The 18231-nt window shown below is 51.5% G+C and overlaps 1 protein-coding gene, 1 long non-coding RNA gene, 4 other non-coding genes and 1 pseudogene across 7 annotated transcripts; 2 read left to right on the top strand and 5 right to left on the bottom strand.

Annotated features, from left to right (window-relative positions):
• Positions 1–2444: 2444 nt before the first annotated feature.
• LOC109494102 lies at positions 2445–3548 on the top strand (annotated as a pseudogene).
• Positions 3549–5694: 2146 nt separating this feature from the next.
• BORCS6 (BLOC-1 related complex subunit 6) lies at positions 5695–8769 on the top strand. Its single transcript, XM_019816906.3, has one exon. The coding sequence runs from the start codon at positions 7008–7010 to the stop codon at positions 8070–8072; it is 1065 nt and encodes a 354-aa protein (XP_019672465.2). The 5' UTR covers positions 5695–7007; the 3' UTR covers positions 8073–8769.
• A 714-nt stretch (positions 8770–9483) lies between these two features.
• TRNAI-AAU lies at positions 9484–9557 on the bottom strand. The gene has a single exon. It is a non-coding gene; the product is annotated as a tRNA-Ile (tRNA).
• A 416-nt stretch (positions 9558–9973) lies between these two features.
• Positions 9974–10047, bottom strand: TRNAT-AGU. The gene has a single exon. It is a non-coding gene; the product is annotated as a tRNA-Thr (tRNA).
• A 264-nt stretch (positions 10048–10311) lies between these two features.
• Positions 10312–10393, bottom strand: TRNAS-GCU. The gene has a single exon. It is a non-coding gene; the product is annotated as a tRNA-Ser (tRNA).
• A 423-nt stretch (positions 10394–10816) lies between these two features.
• TRNAW-CCA lies at positions 10817–10888 on the bottom strand. Its single transcript has one exon. It is a non-coding gene; the product is annotated as a tRNA-Trp (tRNA).
• Positions 10889–16464: 5576 nt separating this feature from the next.
• On the bottom strand, positions 16465–18097 carry LOC109494169. 2 transcript variants are annotated; one of them, XR_006589286.1, is made up of 2 exons: positions 17307–18097; positions 16465–16619 (listed from the first exon to the last, which is right to left on the bottom strand). It is a non-coding gene; the product is annotated as an uncharacterized LOC109494169 (long non-coding RNA). The 2 variants fall into 2 exon arrangements; XR_002148797.2 differs by having other exon boundaries at positions 17669–18097.
• Positions 18098–18231: the final 134 nt, after the last annotated feature.

The raw sequence follows: 18231 nt of genomic DNA, 5'->3' as shown, positions 1-18231 counted from the left end.
CCAAGTATGTGAGTAAATTTCCTTTTTTATACTTCATGTAGTTAAAAAAAATTGTTTTTTAAAATCAGTGTTCTTATTTCGGGGGCACCTGGGTGGCTCAGCCAGGTGAGTGGCCGACATTGGCCCAGGTCATGATCTCATGGTTTGTGAGTTCGAGCCCCGTGTCAGGCTCTTGGCTGTCAGTGCAGAACCTGCTTTGGATCCCGTCTCTCTCTTTCTCTCCGCCCCTCCCCTGCTCTCTCTCTCTCTCTCTCTCTCAAAATTAAACATTCTGAAAAATAAATAAAATGATCGAATGATGTATAAGGCCTTTTTTTTTAATTTCTAGTTTCTCTCCCTTTAATTTTTTTTTTAAATTTTTTTTTCAACGTTTATTTATTTTTGGGACAGAGAGAGACAGAGCATGAACGGGGGAGGAGCAGAGAGAGAGGGAGACACAGAATCGGAAACAGGCTCCAGGCTCTGAGCCATCAGCCCAGAGCCTGACGCGGGGCTCAAACTCCCGGACCGCGAGATCTGGCTGAAGTCGGTCGCTTAACCGACTGCGCCACCCAGGCGCCCCTCTCCCTATAATTTTTTTAATGTTTATTTATTTTTGAGAGAGAGAGAGAGAGAGAACGAGTGGGGGAGGGGCAAAGAGAGAGAGGGAGACACGGAATCCAAAGCAGGCTCCACACACTGGGAGATTGTGACCTGAGCTGAAGTCAGACGCTTAACTGACTGAGCCACCCAGGCGCCCCTCTCCCTTTTCTTCTCTGCCAACCCCACCCTTCCTACCGCCAGCGAAACCTGCCAGGTCCCAGCCCACCTTCCTGACAAACTCGGCTCCTTTCACGCTAGTTCATCCCACCTCCTAGCTGTTCTGCCTGTTTCTATTCCCGGCGCATTCTCCACATGGGAAGTTAGCGTACTCGGAATACAATCCAACCTCGTTCCTCAACACGGTCATCTACCGATCTTCAACCCTGCCTACATGTCTTAGGATCACCTGGAGGGGCTTACAAAGAAAACAAAAACGCTCACACATCAGCCTAGCAAATTCAGGTTGAAGTGCCCTCGGTGGAGACCCAGACATCCATCTGTTTTATGAGTCTGAGTTGAGGGGTGCCTGGGTGGCTCAGTCGGTTAAGCATCCAACTCTCAATTTCGGTGCAGGGGATGACCTCACGTTTTCATGGGTTCCAGCCCCATGTTGGGCTCTGCACTGACCCTGCGTGGAGACTGCTTGGGATTCTCTCTCTCTCTCTCTCTCTCTCTCTCTCTCTCTCTCTCTCTCTCTCTCTTCCCCTGCCCCAGCTCCTGCTCTCACTGCCTCTTTCAGAATAAATAAACTAAAAAATTACCAAAAGCCTGAGTTGAAAACGACTCCAAGCTCATCTCCCAACTGCCCTCCCCCTTCCATCAGTCATGAATTGATTGATGGCCTCCTGGCTGTTCCTTGGGCATTGCCAAGTTTGTTTCCACCTCCAGGTCTTTGCTCTTGCTCTTGCCTCTGTCTAGAATGCCACCCCGCAGCCTCCTTTGAGTAACGGGAACAATCTGTGTCACGACCTTTGGTCAGCGACGTTTGCTTTTCCAAGAGGCACCCTCTCCTTATTCATGAAAATTCCACCTGTTCCCGCGAGAGCCACCCCCTTATCCAAATGATGGGAGAATAGGGCAAGTCTGTATCCCGCATAATGCTACATTCCACCCCTCAGCCCACTCGACAAACACCCTACTTGACAAACCCTACAAAGAACACAAGGGCCTGTGTCCGGGGGTGTCCTGGGGGGCGACAGCTGTCCTAGTTGATGTTGTTTTAAGTAAAGCTATCCTTACGCCGACTCCAGCTGATCTTGGAACGTTTGTTCTCTTTGGGCACTTACTGATCGATCACCTTACCTTTCCACTGAACAGACGACGGCAGAAAAATGACAAGCCACCCCCCTCTTCTTTTGGCGGGGGAGGATCTGGTGTCTTCCTGGTCTGTATTTCTGTGGGTGGTGCGGGCACTGGCAAGACCAATAAGAAGTGACCCGCTCCCTTCACCGTGGGGGGAGCTCTATGGAGGAACGAGTTTTCGCTTCTGGCCAGCACCCCTGAGTTCTAGTTCTTTCTCCACTGTTTTTTAGTCATGTGACCTTGGCCATGTTGTTCAATCTTTACGAGCATTTAAGATGGAAATAACAATCCTACCTTGCTGATAACAGTCTGTTCTCAAGTGCAGTCGTAACTAGATTTAAAAATCTAGTCTCGAGCGCATGGGTGGCTCAGTCAGTTAAGCATCGGGCTCTTGGTTTCGGTTGGGGTCACGATCTCGTGGTTTGTGGGTTCGAGCCCTGCATGGGGCTCTGGGCTGACCGTGTGGAGCCTGCTTGGGATTCTCTGTCTATCTCTCCCTCTCTGCCTCTCCCCTGCTGGCTCTCTCAAATTGCCACACACTGGCTGCATCCCAGGGAAGTGGCTTTCTACGTTTGGAATAGGTTGAAGAGAAAGGCCACGTTTCCTCGGGGCCCCTGTACCTTAGTGAGCTCTGCAGAGTTCCAAACCCTGTCTGGTCTTATCTGTGGCATCACGCTTTCTACCCAGATTTATATATTGTGCACCTCAGCTGATCACGTGAATGGATGAGACTAGTAGTTGGGAAAGCTGTATGAGTGTCACACGCTGTCTCCTAATGATGTGGCTTGAAACAGGACTGGGTGGTATTGATCCGACTGACCAACTGACCTCTAATACCACGAAACTAGTTCCTGAGACGACCGGAAGTGTGGCAGACATTCTGTGCCCACGGGGACAGCTGAGGTCGACACAGATTGGCAGTAATCTGTCCCGAAGCACAGAGTGAGAAGTTTCTCGGGGCTACGTGGGTAGGGAATCGGCTGGTTGGGATCTGGAGGGACTATCAATGGACACCCAGAAAGACTGTCAACCCCCAAAGCAGCAGCCCATGATACATACCCGCAGAGAACGTCACAGAGAAAACTGAGGTAAAATCCGGGAATCCGATCAGATGCAGAGAATGTGGATACAGAATAATGTACAAGAAAAGGACTAAAAGATTGGTTATTTTTGAGGCTCGATGAAATATAAAATTCAGAGGATTATGTTGGTTTGTATTTGGATCTGCTGTTAATGTTGCATAACTTGCGATTAGTGTGTTTGTGAGTACAACTACATACACGTGATTTCATTTTATTTTATTACTTTTTACATGGTTTCATTTTAAAATTGAAAAAAAAAAAAAGATTGACAGAGGGGTGCCTGGGTGGCTCAGTTAAGCATCCGACTTTGGCTCAGGTCATGATCAAACAGTTCATGAGTTCAAGCCCCGCGGGTTTCTGTGCTGATGCCTGGAGCTTGCCTTGGATTCTGTGTCCCCCTCTCTCTCTGTTCCTCTCTCTCTCACACTCTGTTTCTCTCTCTCTCTCAAAAATAAATAAACATTAAAAAATTAAAAAATAAAAATCTTTGAAAAAAGATTAACAGCGATAGAACATAAAGAGGGAAAGAACCAGGGTCCTCGGTGGTTTTGTGGAGTTATTCAATTTACCGACCCTGGAGTCCTCGGCCACCTTCCTGTTATACATATATATATATATATATATATATATATATATATATATATCTTTGGCTGATTTGCTTGTAAGATCAAGGGCTATTAACAATTTGTCATACACTTGGCCGATATTTTTTTCCCTCTCTGCAATTCGTCTTTTAATGTAGTTTATTGGGTGGTTTTCTATCTTGGAATTTTCTAGTATTATATTGTCAAGTCTTGTCATCTGTTTCCTTTATGGTATCTGACTTTTGGTCTTACTTTAAAAAGCCTTCACTGGGGGTGCCTGGGAGGTGCACTCGGTTGAGCATCGGATTCTTGATCTTGGCTGGGGTCATGATCTTACAGTTCGTGAGTTCAAGCCCTGCTTGAACTCAGTGCTGATGGTGTGGAGCCTGCTTGGGATTCTCTCTCTCCCACTCTCTCTGCCCCTCCCCTGCTCGTTTTCTCACTCTCTATCAAAATAAATGAATAAACTGAAAAAAAAAATGGACGTGAGCTGGATTTGGCCCATGGGCCATACCTCGCTGGCCCCTAATGTACCTCCTGTGGGTGCTCCCCCACGGCCCCTGCCCTCTCCCCCATTGTGTTAGCGGCCAGGTTTGGAGGCAACTGACCTGCCCTCCTAGCTCTAGGTGGAGCATAACTGTTTTAACCTAAAAAGTTGATACTTGTCATCTTGCTACAGTGATTGCTTCTGGATACTCAGCCCTAAGTCAGTCACATCCCGGCCAGTGTGACTAAATTGATATCTGAACCAGTTCAGGCCAATGAGTTGCAAAGGGAGATTAACTGGGGCTTTGGGGAAAGATGCATCCTTCTTCTTGTGGGAGGCCTACTGGACGCTGTTCCTTTCTCCCCTTCTGGAAGATGTGGGAGCCTATCATTCAGGGTTCCTGGTTGCATGAAACAAAAAATAATTCGGTGCAATTGAAGCCCAAATGGACTTTATTATGAGGGTCCTGGGTAGTTCACAAACTCTATAGGAGCAGTAGGAATCTCTAGAAGGAAGAGGCTTGGAGTCTGAACAGCCGGGGAAAATTCCACTGCTGTAGACCACAGTGGAGCCGGAGCCGTGTGTCAGGAAAGTGGAGACACTTGACATCTCAAGCGGGTGGCTTGACATCTCAGCCTCTGTAGCGGGAGGAGGGCTCTGCCTGATGAGGTGGGAGAGTCCTGAAACACTGAGATTCAGATCTTGGGAGACCAAAAAGGTTGACAAATGACCCCTGTTATGGACTGAAGGTTGTTTTTTGTTTTTTTTTTTAATTTTTTTTTAACGTTTATTTTATTTTTGAGACAGAGAGAGACAGAGCATGAACGGGGGAGGGTCAGAGAGAGGGAGACACAGAATCTGAAACAGGCTCCAGGCTCTGAGCTGTCAGCACAGAGCCCGACGTGGGGCTCGAACTCACGGACTGCGAGATCATGACTTGAGCCGAAGTCGGCCGCTTAACCGACTGAGCCACCCAGGTGCCCCTGGACTGAAGGTTTTTGTCCATCCAAAATTCATGTGTTGAGGTGCCATCCCCCAATGCGATGGTATTTGGAGGCGGGGCCTTTGGAGATAATTAGGGTTTCGATGAGGTCATAAGGGCGGAGTCCTTATGATAGGATTAGTGCCTTATAAGAAGTTGAGAACTAGCTCTCTTTGCGGTGTGAGATGCCTGGAGAAGACAGGAAGAGGGAACCAAATCAGCTGGCATCCTGGACTTCCCAGACTCTAGAAGTGTCAGACATAATGTTTGTTGTGTAAGACACCTGGTTTATGGCATTTCGTTATAGGAGCCCAAAGAGACTAGTACAACCTCTGAAGAATGACAAACAACATAGCCATGTTGCCACCATGAGGAAGCGAACTTGGAATAAAGCTGCCCCCAGAGACTGAAACCAGGTCCTTTGTGACATCTTTAGCCCATTGGATTCAGGCTTCTCTGATGCACACTCTGTCTTGAGACCATTATTGCACGATGCAGCACAGTCCCCTTCTTTTAATGTTGTTGTTGGTTCAATTTGCATTTTTTTCTATCACTTGCTGAATAAAGAACCCCTGCCTGATGAGGGGTAAAGGGAAGACGGGGGGGGGGGGGTGGCGGTAACAGTCCCAGAGAGGGGGAAGAAGCTTAGAGTAGACCATTGGGCTGATGGTTTATTAATCAGGCCTCTGGGTGCAATTGACAGAAACACATCTTGAATGTGTTCAAGTCACAAAGGGGAAATTAATGGTTTGGGGTCATTTACTGAATACATCTTTATGAAGCACCTACCATATGCTGGGCACCGTGCTAAGCACTGAGGATACAGATCAAAACAGACAAAATAACCTTACCCTCACGGAGCTTACATGAGCAAATAAACACAGAGTGTGTTAGATGGCAATAAGGGCTATACACAAATGGAAGGCAAGGGAAATAGGGAGTTGCTGGGGAAAGTGACTGCAGTTTTAAACAGGTGGTCAGGGAGTTATTTGAATAAGGGTGGTATTTGAATAAGGAAGGAGATTGAAATTTTCCAAGGAAGGAAGGAAGGAAGGAAGGAAGGAAGAGAAAAAAGGAAAGGAAAGGAAAGGAAAGGAAAGGAAAGGAAAGGAAAGGAAAGGAAAGGAAAAGCAAGACCAAGTATAAATCCCCGAGGCAGTGTCAGAGCAACAGTGAGGAAGTCAGCATTTTGGCTCCGGCAAGACCAGCGGAGGGAAGAGAAGGAAGAGTTGGGATCAGAATGGTATCAGGGCTCCGATCTTCATGCTGAGCCATTCATTTATTAAATATTTTACCTCGTGGCAAAATCACACACCATCCTCCAAGCAGAGAGATGCTCATACGTGGAGGGAGCCGGAGACAGCTAACAGTGTCAGAAGCACAGGAAAGCCCGTTAGCCTGCTTCGTTGTCCATCGGGAGTCGCTCTGGCCAGTTCCTGTGCCAGGTCTGTGAGCCGAGGATGATGCAACGGACCATCCAAGTTCTGCTGAGGATTCTGGTTTCATCCCTCCTGATGGACCAAGCGTGATTCAATCCCGATGGTCCAAGCAGGACAGACTCTTTTCGTCCCTCACAAACTCTCTAAGGGGTCGCATCTCTGGTGCCCACTCGGTGGGTCAGCTAAGCAACAAATGTGGGCGTGACAGTTGTGGGTGGAAAGAGTCTGAGCCGGGCCCCGTAGGACTCGCGTATTTTGGAACCTTGATCTTTAAGATTTGCCCCGCCTCCTCTCGAAGGGGCGGAGCGACGAGGGCAGCTGTCACCGCCTTCGCACCACCCGGCCGCCTCTCACGTGGGTCGGGCCGCTCAGTAACAGCTCTTCTTCCGGGACTTCCTGGTCGTCGCGACCAATCAGAGTGCTCTTCCTGTCCTGACCATTGTCAGCCGGCTGCCAATCGCGCGCCTCTACCAACGCCCCTTAAAGGCGCCGCCGACGCCGCCTGAGCCGGGGCTGATCAGTTTCTCGGTTCCTGCCCCCAACTGCGGCATGGAGTCGTCCCAGGGGCGGCCTGGGCCCGAGGCGGACCTCCCGGCTGTAGGGGAGCAGCAAGCCGTGATCTTCGGCGGCGGGCCGGGCCGAACCCCCTCTGAGCCGCCCTCAGGCCTCCCGGCGTCTGGGCAGGAAGAGGCCGAGAACGTTGAGGGCGCGAGCCGCCACCCCGGGGCGTCCCCGAAGACTTCCAGCCGCGGCGCCGTCCACCGGGCCGAGCGGGAGGCTCGGGACGACGAGCCCGGCCTCGGAGGGACGCGGTCCGGGCCGGGTAGCCGCCGGGGGGCGCCGGGCCCTGAGCCCGACCCCCAAGGGTCCTCCCGGCTGAAGGACCCGGAGCCACCGGAGGACGAGCTTGCATCCGAGAGCGGCTGCCGTCGAGGGAGCCCGGGAGGCAGCGGGATGGAGGTGGAGCCGCAGGAGGAAGACGAGGAGGCGGCGGCGGCGGCTGGCAGGGCTGGCCGCTCGTTCTGCAGCCGCCTTCAGGACAGCCGCAGCCTGGACGGGCTGAGCGGGGCGTGCGGCGGTACCGGGTCCGCAGGGGGTGCCGAGCCCGGCGCGGGCGGCGGGCGCCGCGCCACCATCTCCAGCCCCCTGGAGCTCGAAGGCACCGTGAGCCGCCATGGCGACCTCACCCACTTCGTCGCCAACAACCTGCAGCTCAAGATTCGTCTGAGCGGCGCCCCTCAGCCCCCGCCCCCTGCCCCTGCGCGGCCCTGCGCGGCGCCCGCACCGACTCCCGCCATTCCTCCCATCGACCCCGACGTGCTGCGGGACCTGGAGCGGCTGAGTCGGGAGCTGGGCGGCAGGGTGGACCGTCTGCTGCGCGGGCTGGGTGGCGCGGTGCAGGAGCTGACAGCGCTGAGCGTGGGCTGCATCCAGACCTACCGCGACGCCGTGGACTCCCTAGGCGAAGCCGTGGACATGAGCATCAAGGGCATGTACACCCTGCTGGCCCGCTGTGAGGAGCTGGAGCGGGCGCTGCAGCCAGTTCAGGGGCTGGCGCGCCAAGTCCGGGATATCCGACGCACCCTGGAGGTGTTGGAGGCCCTGTGCAAGTGACCGGGAGGGCAGGACAGGGCTGGCCAAGCCGGGGCCCAGCAGGATCCTAAGGACTCAAGGAGCCCTGGTGGGAACTGCCCGCCGAGGGGAGGCCTATATACTGGAGGCTCTTCCAGATGCATTTAGCAGGCCTGCGACCACTCGCTGGGCCTTATTCAGGTGTATGTGGGGAAGTTCTGAAGCCTTCCCCGGTGGGAGGGGATGATGCTCTGCTTCTATTAAGTTGGCCATCTGTAGCTACCTTGTTCTCAACTCTCTTCTCCAGCTAGAGCACCGTCTCTGGGAACCCAGGGCTTTAGGTCTCGGCTTGGGAGACGTGACTGCCATATGTGGTCCAGAAAGGAGAACAGAGGAGGCCCCAGCCCCCACTGTGGCCACCCTGATTCCCGTGGTCACATCTCAGGTGCCAGGGGCTGTGGGAGGTTGAGTGGTCCTTGGCCACACACCATGCAGACAAGGATGCACATCCACAGATGGGTAACCCCCTGCTTCTGCCCTCTGGCCCCCTACCATCCCACCTCCCCAGCCAGCTAGACGGAATGCATTGCATGGTAGAGGGGGGTGAGGTGGGAGGGGTCTCGCTGCTCTCAGGGTTCAGGCAGAATTGTTGGCTGGTTTTGAAGCCCACCTATTGTGGAGTGTTCTAATCAGCTTTGGCTTTCTGAGTTTTTGTGGAATTAAAGTCCTGCTGCTAAGGCTCAGGTGTGTTTGTGTGGGCTCACAGGGGTGATAAGCTGAAGGAACGGGGATGAGGGTCGGTCTTTTTCACGGAGCTCTCCTGGCAGATGCTGGGAGAGGGGTGGGGGTCCCAGGCTACCTGGGCAAGGGTATGGCTCCTGCTCTTAGGCAGCCCTGCCATCTGAGGAGATGTGCAAGACACAGACATGGGCTTAAAGATCCATTAAAGCAGAAACACAAGCAGGGTGCCCCACTATCTGTCAAGGTCCTCTTAAATCTTGAAGCGGGACCTTAGGTCTGTAGGGAAGGGGTCCTCTTAGATCTTGAAGCGGACAGGCAAGGACTGGGTGACCTCTTGGCTGGGAAGACTGGAAACACCTGTTACCTCCATTCCTGACCCCGTTTCCCACATGCTGCTGCTCAGTGTCCTATTTGCCCCAACCTCCCCAAGCCTTCTGTTCATAGTTCATATAGTAAGATCCCGGAGCCCCCAGGTTATGGGCAGGAGAGTTACAAATAGAGATATAAGAAAAAACTCCAGTTTTATGAAACTTTCCTCCTCCCCCGCCCCCAAGGCAATAGCATCTTGGATTGAATCTCATTACGTTTCTATTTTGGGTGTGAAAAGTTCTGGGATTCAAAACGTTGCTCTGCAAACCTTCCCCGGTAACAAGAAATTGCCAGTACGAAGTTTTACGGAGAGGGGAGGAGAGGAAAAGAAAAGAACCGCTTCTGGCCCGTACGGGGATCGAACCCGCGACCTTGGCGTTATTAGCACCACGCTCTAACCAACTGAGCTAACCGGCCAGCTGGTGTTAGCGCCTCGAACTGGAACCATGTAGAATTCATATTGTTGGTCCGTCCTGTCTGTAGGAAAATTTGAAAATGGGTAGGATCGTTTGGGGGGACGTGAAAACGATATTAACAGAATCACCAGGCACTTCGGGAAGCGACAGCAAGGCGCAGTACGGGTGACGGGTAAATACAGATGCCACTCCCTGCTCGGCTGCAGGTCGGGATGTGCGTAGGGAGCCCGCGATGGACAGCGCGCACCTAGTGGTGTCCGCGATCCCAACCAGAAACGTCAGAGGCGGAAAGCGCCGCCCGAAGCCTTCCGGTGGATTCCGGGGCAGACGGTGGTGGACCTGGGAGGGTGGGGAGTAGGGGGTGGAACTGCACAGGCAGGATGTCCTGAGACACCTTGCAAAAGCAGTAGGCTATGGAGGCACCGCTGGGATTCGAACCCAGGATCTCCTGTTTACTAGACAGGCGCTTTAACCAACTAAGCCACGGCGCCCACCGCCCGGTACCTGGCACCTTCTTTCCTTGGCCAGGTCAGCTCCACGGCAGGTGCGCGACAGGTTCGTGGCAGGTGCCTAGACGCCCCTTGGCACCAACCTCTGGCTGTTCTGTTAAACGGAGTAGAAGGGACGAAAACCAAGGCTGAGGACAAACGAACAAGCCGCAGGGGTGACGTGGAAATTGAGTCGGGGCGGGTAGGAGGTAACAAGAGAAATTCTTGAGGTTACAAAACTGAACCCTGGCTGCGACAGCCGCACGCCGACGAGGATGGGATTCGAACCCACGCGTGCAGAGCACAATGGATTAGCAGTCCATCGCCTTAACCACTCGGCCACCTCGTCTGCGAAGTAGCGGCTTCCGCTCTTCTCTCTGGGGCCTGAACTCGTCCTCCCGCGCGCGGGGCCCACCCACGTGGCCGAGGGAGCGCGCGCCCGGGGAACCGGCGCAGCCCCGCGAGCACGACTCACAGGGCGACCGCCAGCCGAACGACCTTCTCTCCCGCGCGCCGAACCGAGGGCCCCGCCGCGCGCGCCCGTCCGCCGGAGCCCGGCCACGCGCCCAGGCTCTGGGTCCCCGGATCTGCGCCCACGAGCCCGCGAGATCTGGGCTCCCCCGACGGGGCGGCTCGGGACTGGGCGCCAGGAGCCCTCCTCTCCCGGCCCCCACGAGGTGCCGCTTCAGCCTGGGCGCTGGGGCTCCGGGGTAGTGAGTCACGACGGGGAGGCGAATAAATAAAAGTGATGGAAGCCTCGGCGAAAAGGAGCTGACCCCGACGTGATTTGAACACGCAACCTTCTGATCTGGAGTCAGACGCGCTACCGTTGCGCCACGAGGTCGGCCGGCCAAGCAGGTGGACAGGTCTCCCCATGGCCACTTGGCGGCTGGCCGGGGACCCGGCGATTGGGGACTGAGAGCGGGGACCTCCCCCCCCCCCCCCCCTCCTGCCCAGAGCTTCTAAACTCCGGTGGCGTTGATGCCTGCGCCGTCCCGGCGCCAGCTTCGTGCGACCTGCGGGGACCCGGCGCGCCCGGCAGGGCAGCGGTCGTCCTGCGGACGAGCAGGTGGCCGCGAGCTGTCACCGGGGACCCCCCCCCCCTCTTCCCCCGCCCGCCCACAGCCCAGCGGAGACGGACGTGCGAAGAATCCCGTAGAAAGCCGGACGCCTGGCGGAGCGTGAGGGAGCGCTGCCGGAGCCCCGGCACCTGGTGGGTGAGACGAACTCCTGCAAGCCTGCGTCTCTTCCTGGGTGCACCTTACCGTCGTCTGCGGGGCCTTCCGGCGCGGCCCCAGCCCCAGGCTCGGAGGTCTGATTTAAAAGTCCAGAGCAGAGCCCCAGCTTCCGTAATTGTGTCACTTGTTACAGTGTTGGGGAATAATTTACATGCAGTGAAACACGCAGATCAGAAGTGTGTGTTCTGATCAGTTTTAGTAAATTCAACCCACAAACCATTTAAGATGTAGGATGTAGGACATTTCCTCCACCCCCAGAAAGTTCTTCCCCGGTCCCTTCCCAGGGGCAACCACTGTCCTGATTTCCATCACCATAAACATCAGTATGTTTTAGAGCTCTCCAGGTGAGAAAGAGCTGGGAACTTCTAGAGAGGGGTACCGGAAGCTAGCAGAGCCCCCCCCCCCCCCCGTTTGCCTCTTGACAGAGGAGAGGGGTTCAACAGGCCGACATGGCGAAAGAGGTCATGCTGTGTCTCACTCTCTCCAAGTCAAATGTCTGCACATTGGGCACAGTGGCTCTTCTGAAAGTCACAGGGACCACAGTGATGTCAAAGCCCATGGACGTTTCTAGGGCCTGGCTTTGACTCAAGGCAACATCTTCTTTTAAGAGCCTTCTTCTCCTTTGGTTGTCATGACATTCCTCTCCTGCCTTTCCCCATCCCCACCCCCAGTCTCTTTTTCTGTCCTTTTAATTCCGAGTTCTGTCTCCTCTCCTCACACTACACGCTTTCTCTAAAGTCAGCCATCTGTGTGCTGAGGGCTCCTGGAGACTGCTCCCACCTCTGGGTTCAGACGGCCAGCCCCTGCCGGGCACCTTCACTGGACCCTGTCATCCCTCCTTCCCAGTCCTTCAGGGCTCACCGCCAGTGTCTTATCCCGTCTCTTCCCTCTCCCTCCTTCTCATTTCCAGTCACCAAGTCCTGTCCATTCCTTTTCCTCCGGAACTCTCCTGCCAGCCCTCACTCTTCCACTTCCACTGCCCCCCCCCTTCCTCTTTTGCCAGATTATTGTAACAGACTCCTTTCTGATGTCTCTGCCTCCAGAATAGCCAAAGAGTTTTTGCAAAACTTGATTTGCATTTCTAAAATGCAAACTTGATCCCATCACACTGTGGCTTACAGTCAGTGCCCCAGCACCTTTGAGATTAAGTCCTAACTAACGGGCTGGGCCCCCAAGGCTGCACACTTCTTAAGAGGGCCCTGGGAGGATGTTGCCAGTGTTTCACGTATAGGCTTTGCCACTTCCTAGTTGTGTAATTTGGGCTGGTTATTGAACCTCCTTGAGCCTCAATGTCTCCATATGGAGAATAGTAAAGATTGTAATGGATCACTATTAGTTCATTTGCTAAGATAAAGTGCTCAGGGCCTGACTGGTCATGATCGCTCAGTTACTACGACTGCTATTATTAATGTCTGGTCCTTGCGTGATTCCTCAGCCACTGCCTCCTCACCTCCCATGTGACAACCATGCTGACTCATTTACAGATGCTTACATGCACTTCGGTCCCAACTCTCTCTGCTGATCCTTCTTTACCTAGTTGACCCTTACATACCCCCCCACCCCCCGCCAACACTCAATTCAGAAGCTCCCTCCTCCCTACTCCCCCACTCCAATCTGGAGGAAGAGGCCTTTGATGTGTCTCCTCCAAGATAACTTAAAACACTACTTTAAAAAAATGTTTATTTATTTTGAGAGAGAGAGGAAGTGTGAGTGTGTGTGTGTGTGTGTGTGTGTGTGTGTGTGTGTGAGATCAGGGGAGGAGCAGAGAGAGAAGGAGAGAGAGAATCCCACGCAGGCTCCACACTCAGCATGGAGCCCGATGCAGGGCTTTAGCCGGGGATCATGGCCTGAGCCAAAATCGAGTTGGACGCCTGACCAACTGAGCCACCCAGGTGCCCTAAAACACTATTTGTAATTGTTTCCTTCACCACATCCTAAGTTACTCAAGAGAAGGAAGTATGTATTCCTGGCACCCCATACAATTCCTGGAGTAGAGTGTGTATTCAATAAGCATTTGTGAAATTAATGAGGAATCGCTTTGGTAGAAGCACCAGAGTAGGGGAGAGCCTGCTTTGTAGAGGAAGGAGACGTGTCTGAGTAGCTGAAGGACATGGGGTGAAGTGGAAATTTTTGCTAGAAAGGGAAGTAGGGTCAGTGAATATGGTCCTGGGGAACGTGGACTTGATCTCTAGGTTCAGAAAGGTCCTGCAGCAGGTGTGAGGTATTATCAGTCCAGAGTCACCATCCAGAGTACTCTCTGACATTTAAGTCTCCATGTATCCCACCAGTTTCCAAATTGTAGAAATCAACAGATGATTCTGTCCGGATCTGCCTTGTTCAATATGGTAGCCACCAGAGTGGCTGTTCAATATGGGGCCGTTCAAATTAAGTTGAGGGACACCTGGGTGGCTCAGTCGCTTAAGCATCTGACTCTTGATTTCAGCTCAGGTCATGATCTCATGGTTCGTGGGTTCAAGCCCGGAGTTGGGCTCCATGCTGACTGCAGGGAACCTGCTTGGGATTCTCTCTCTCCCTCTCTCTGCCCCTCCCCTGCTCATGCTAGAGCATGCTCTCTCGCTCTCGCTCTCTCTCTCTCTCTCAAAATAAATAAATAAATAAATAAACAAACAAACATTTAAAAAAAGAAATTAAGTAGAAATTTAAAAATTCAGTTCCGTAGCCCCACTAGCCAAGTGTTCAGTAGCCGGCTACCACGTTGGACAGAGACAATACGAAATATTTCCATTATCATAGAAAGTTCTGCTGGACAGCACTGATCCAGAGGCTGAAAGCTGGTGGCTTGAGGCTTGTGTACTCTTGTCATTTTTTTCCCCCTTCTCATTTTTTTTTTTCACTTTTAAGTTGGATACTCACATTTATAACTGGAGTAAGAAACTGGATTTCTGGCCTCTCTTAAAACAACAACAAAACCCCCAGGAATCTGGCAACACTGGACTTTTATTTCCTTCCTCAAAACAATTGAGCGAAGCCGAGTAGCTGCTGCCTCACAAAAGCCACAATAGGTGTTAAATCTGTCCGTTCGCGATGATCCTAAAAGCAATGAATTGGTCACTCTTGGCGGGTATGCTCGATCTAACGACCAGTTTACAGGAAACGCAGGACACAGAGGAACATGCTAAATGAGAAGACCAGAACACTGCCCACACATGGCCCAGTGCCTTCGGCAGAGAAATTGCAAGAAAAGGAAACAAGGAGGAGTGGGGAGGGAGGAGGTAGAATCTAAGATTAAAAAAAAAAAAAAAAAAAAAAGACGAAAGAGACACATTAACCAAGTGCAGTGTGTGGACTTCATCATCTATACATGGATATTGCCAGTGGATATTGGGCAATGTCAGCTATTCGGTGATGTCTGGGATTTGCTTCGAAATAACCTAGTGGGGCTGAGAGGGAGAGAGAAGTCCAGCTGAAACAAGTTTGGCCACGTGGTGGTATTTTTGAAGCAGAATGGTAGGCTTCAAACGGGGTTCGTCATACTATTTTATTTGTACATACGTTTGGGTCTTTCCATGATAACCACCACCGCCCCCCCACCGGCCCCCAAGCTCTTTTCTGACCAGATCAAATCAAATGTTAGGATGTGTGGGTTCCAGCCCTGGAGCCAGTGGACCGCCACCAGTGAAGGGCACGCTGTGTCATCAGCAGTACCTCCTACGGCCACACGGTGGTTCTAAAACTCACTTTTGTGTGACCTCTGCAGAGTAAGCTTCTGGGAACCAAGGTCATGGAAAAGTGACAGGACAGACCTAAACGCCTGCTCACTGTTTATTAATTCTTAATGTGAAACGTGACTACCAGTTCTTACTATCTAGTAGGTTCCCCTAGGCAGGAAGCCTATAATAAACAGAATGCCCCAAACTTCCATCTGCAGGAACCCAAACTCTAAGAGACATGCTTGACCCCTTCCTTTTTTCTCACCTACCCATAGTCTCATGTTTAGACCTTATTTTTTAATGCTCTCTTGATTCCTTACACTTTGCTCCACTTTCTTATCCCACTCTGGTCCAATATCATTCCATCCGTCCTGGATAACTATACCGACTCTTCACAAGCCTTCTACTTAACAGCTTAAAATCGATTCTCCATATTGCAACCAAAGTCATCTTCTAGAATGCTAACCTGACCAGGTCCATCCCCATGGCTGCAAGGCCACATGTCTTGTCCACCCATCCCCCATCCCCCTGATCTCTTCTTCCCCTTCCAATACTAGGCTTCAGACACACTAGCTTCCTTTGTGTCCCGCGAACACACTGGCCTTGTTCCCACCTAAGGACCTTTGCACTTGCCTCTGCCTGGAAAGTTCTTTCCCCAGATCTTTCCCGGCTGACTCCTTCTCTTCATTCTATTTGCTCCGGGAACTTGGAAAATCTTGCAAAGGCATGTGTTGGGTTTTGCTTCCTTTCATTGGATGACAGTGCTACCTTCTTCTGCGAACGGTCAGACTTGATCAACTGTCACTGGGGGAGTTTGGCTCTGAAGGCCTGGGCTTCCTCATCCCAGGAGAAAGGTCATGTGATCTGCAGGCACCGGAAGGAGCCCTTCAGTGCTTTGCGTCTTGTCCGTGTGTTCAGAAGGTTTCCAGGCTTGCTACGCTGTAATTACGCGCACAGAGCCCGCCTCATTATACTTTACATGTCTTTGTTGTACTTGTTTTGAGGGTCTCCTAACGAGTGTCACCTCAAAGGAGAGAAGCAGATGGGGTCACTGTATTTTGCCTGTCCCTCCTGAGGTGGCGGAGGTTTGAAAATATTTTCAGAATTTTGAAATGGTGCAATGATTCAGGAGAGAGTCTCCCCTACACATCCGAGAGCTGAGAAACCAATGTGGGTCATATTCGATCATCAGCCAATATTTTTGGAGTAAAAAAAAATCAAGAGACTTTGCTGAATCTCAGTCTTTATACAGATAATTCCTCTGAAAAATCTAAATGATGGCATTTTATTGTTTTATGAGTTTTGGTGACCACATTGTCTCCATTAGGAGGATAAGGCTGTACTACCCTCGAAAGAAGTGGTTTTGTATGAAAATGTCATTACATAGTTTCAATATATAGGAAGTGAACATTTAGGAACATCAATCTGAAAAATATTTCTTCTTTTTATAAAGCAATTTAATGTCTCAATAATAATACTATATAAGACCCAGAAGGAAAACTTAGAAAGGGTTATCATTTAAAACTTTTTATTTTAAAATAATTTGATTTACTGAAAAGTTGCGAAAATAATACAGACAGGGGTGGATGGCTGGCTTAGTCGGTAGAGCATGTGACTCTTGATCTCGGAGCTGTGAATTCAAGCCCCAGGTTAGGTGTAGAGGTTACTTAAAAAAAAAATAAAATAAAAGATTAAAAAAATACATATATAAGAGAATTCTCATGTGCCTTCAAGACCAGGCTTTATCATTACCTCTCTATCTCTACAGACACACGTATATATTTTTTTTAATCATTTGACGGTAAATTGCAGACATAATTCTCCTTTACCACTAAAACTGCATGTATTTGCTAACCAGGGCATTCTCTTCCACAAAGGCAGTAGAATTTATCAAAAACCAGGAAATTAACACCGATAATACTGATATCTAAACTGGAAGCCTTATTCAAATTTGCCAATGGTTCCACTAATGTCCTTCACAATAAAAGAAAATGGTTGTTTTTTGTTTTCCGGTCCAAGATCCATTAGGATCACACATTTTATTTCTCATGTCAAATGTGTCACATCTCTTTAGTCTCCCTAAATCTGGAAGAGCTCTTCAGTCTTTGTCTTTCGTGACTTGGAAGAAACACCTTTTCACTATCTCTTTGAGTTCTGATTTTACCTATTGGCTTAGAAAAAGGAAATCTATTTATTTTAGTGGGGTCCTCAAATAGATGTGTTTCCTCTCAATTTTGAGCACATTTCCTAAAACAAAGTTTAAGGATAAAGGACTTTTTTTTCAAAGGGTTTGTGCTTGCTCTATTATTCTAGAGTTTCCTTTTTAAAAATGTTATTTACAGTATTGGATTACCGTGGGGGGCTTGTTTGCTGTCCCTCTGGATCTCTCTGATTAGAATAGAAACTCCAGGAAGGTAGAGACTTGGGTCTTGTTTGTCCAGAACAAGAGCCCAGCACATGCTAGCTGGTCAATGAATATTTGTCGAATGAATGAAGAAAACAGAAATGTCCCTTGGGCTTGGGTGTTTAGCTTAGACCGGCCTAAAAACACTCAGATGGAGAGTAGGGAGAGAGATGATCTGGCCATCGGCCCAGGGGGAGGTCCCGGGGATGCTGTGACCTGAGGGTGAGCAGCGAGCGGGCTAGAACTTTCTGTTCTGCAAGGATCCCAGTTGAGGGCCCAAGGTCAGTGAGGTCGGTGATAGCAAGAGGTACCTGGGAATGTAGCTGGGCAAAGGCCGGTGCCCATATCTCAAAGAGATCAGAAAATCCGTCCGCTCCTCGCTTCCATGCCCTTCCCCAAAAGCGCCCCTCGTCCACGTAAAGAGAACGGGCCACTTTCCGCTCTCTGCGATGCTCTCACTAAACTGGGGCTGGGCGGGGAGGGGAGAAGAAGAGCATCAGGGAAGGTTCCGATCCGGACAACCAGGGGCTCGGCGGCCATCTAATAAGTGACGGCGGGACAACGCGGGGACATCCGCGTCTGCACGTTTCTTTCCCACGTGCCCAAGGCAGCGGGGGCTAAAGGGATGCAGAGGAGGGAGAAAGAGACCCTGCCTTAGGCCTGACGGGGACAGCGGGCTGCAGCGAGCACCTAGGTCGGAGGGACCTGCCGGGCTCGCGGCAGAGACCTAGTCGGGGAACTCGGAACCGCACGGCACCCCCGGCGGCAGAGCTCCGCCTCGCGTTTTCTGCGGCGGTGGCTGCCGCTCGAGACTTTACAGCCCTCGCGAGATTTTCCGAGATCCCGCCGCAGCGCCGGCTTACGCGGTTGCTAA

The sequence above is a fragment of the Felis catus genome, chromosome E1 (assembly GCF_018350175.1).
Source record: "Felis catus isolate Fca126 chromosome E1, F.catus_Fca126_mat1.0, whole genome shotgun sequence".
Lineage (NCBI taxonomy): Eukaryota > Metazoa > Chordata > Mammalia > Carnivora > Felidae > Felis > Felis catus.
The sequence above is the reverse complement of the archived record's forward strand: the minus strand, read 5'-3'. Positions and strand labels throughout refer to the sequence as shown.

Coding starts and splice junctions, on each gene's coding strand:
- BORCS6 (XM_019816906.3), top strand. CDS start 7,008: ATGGAGTCGTCCCAGGGGCGGCCTGGGCCCGAGGCGGACCTCCCGGCT.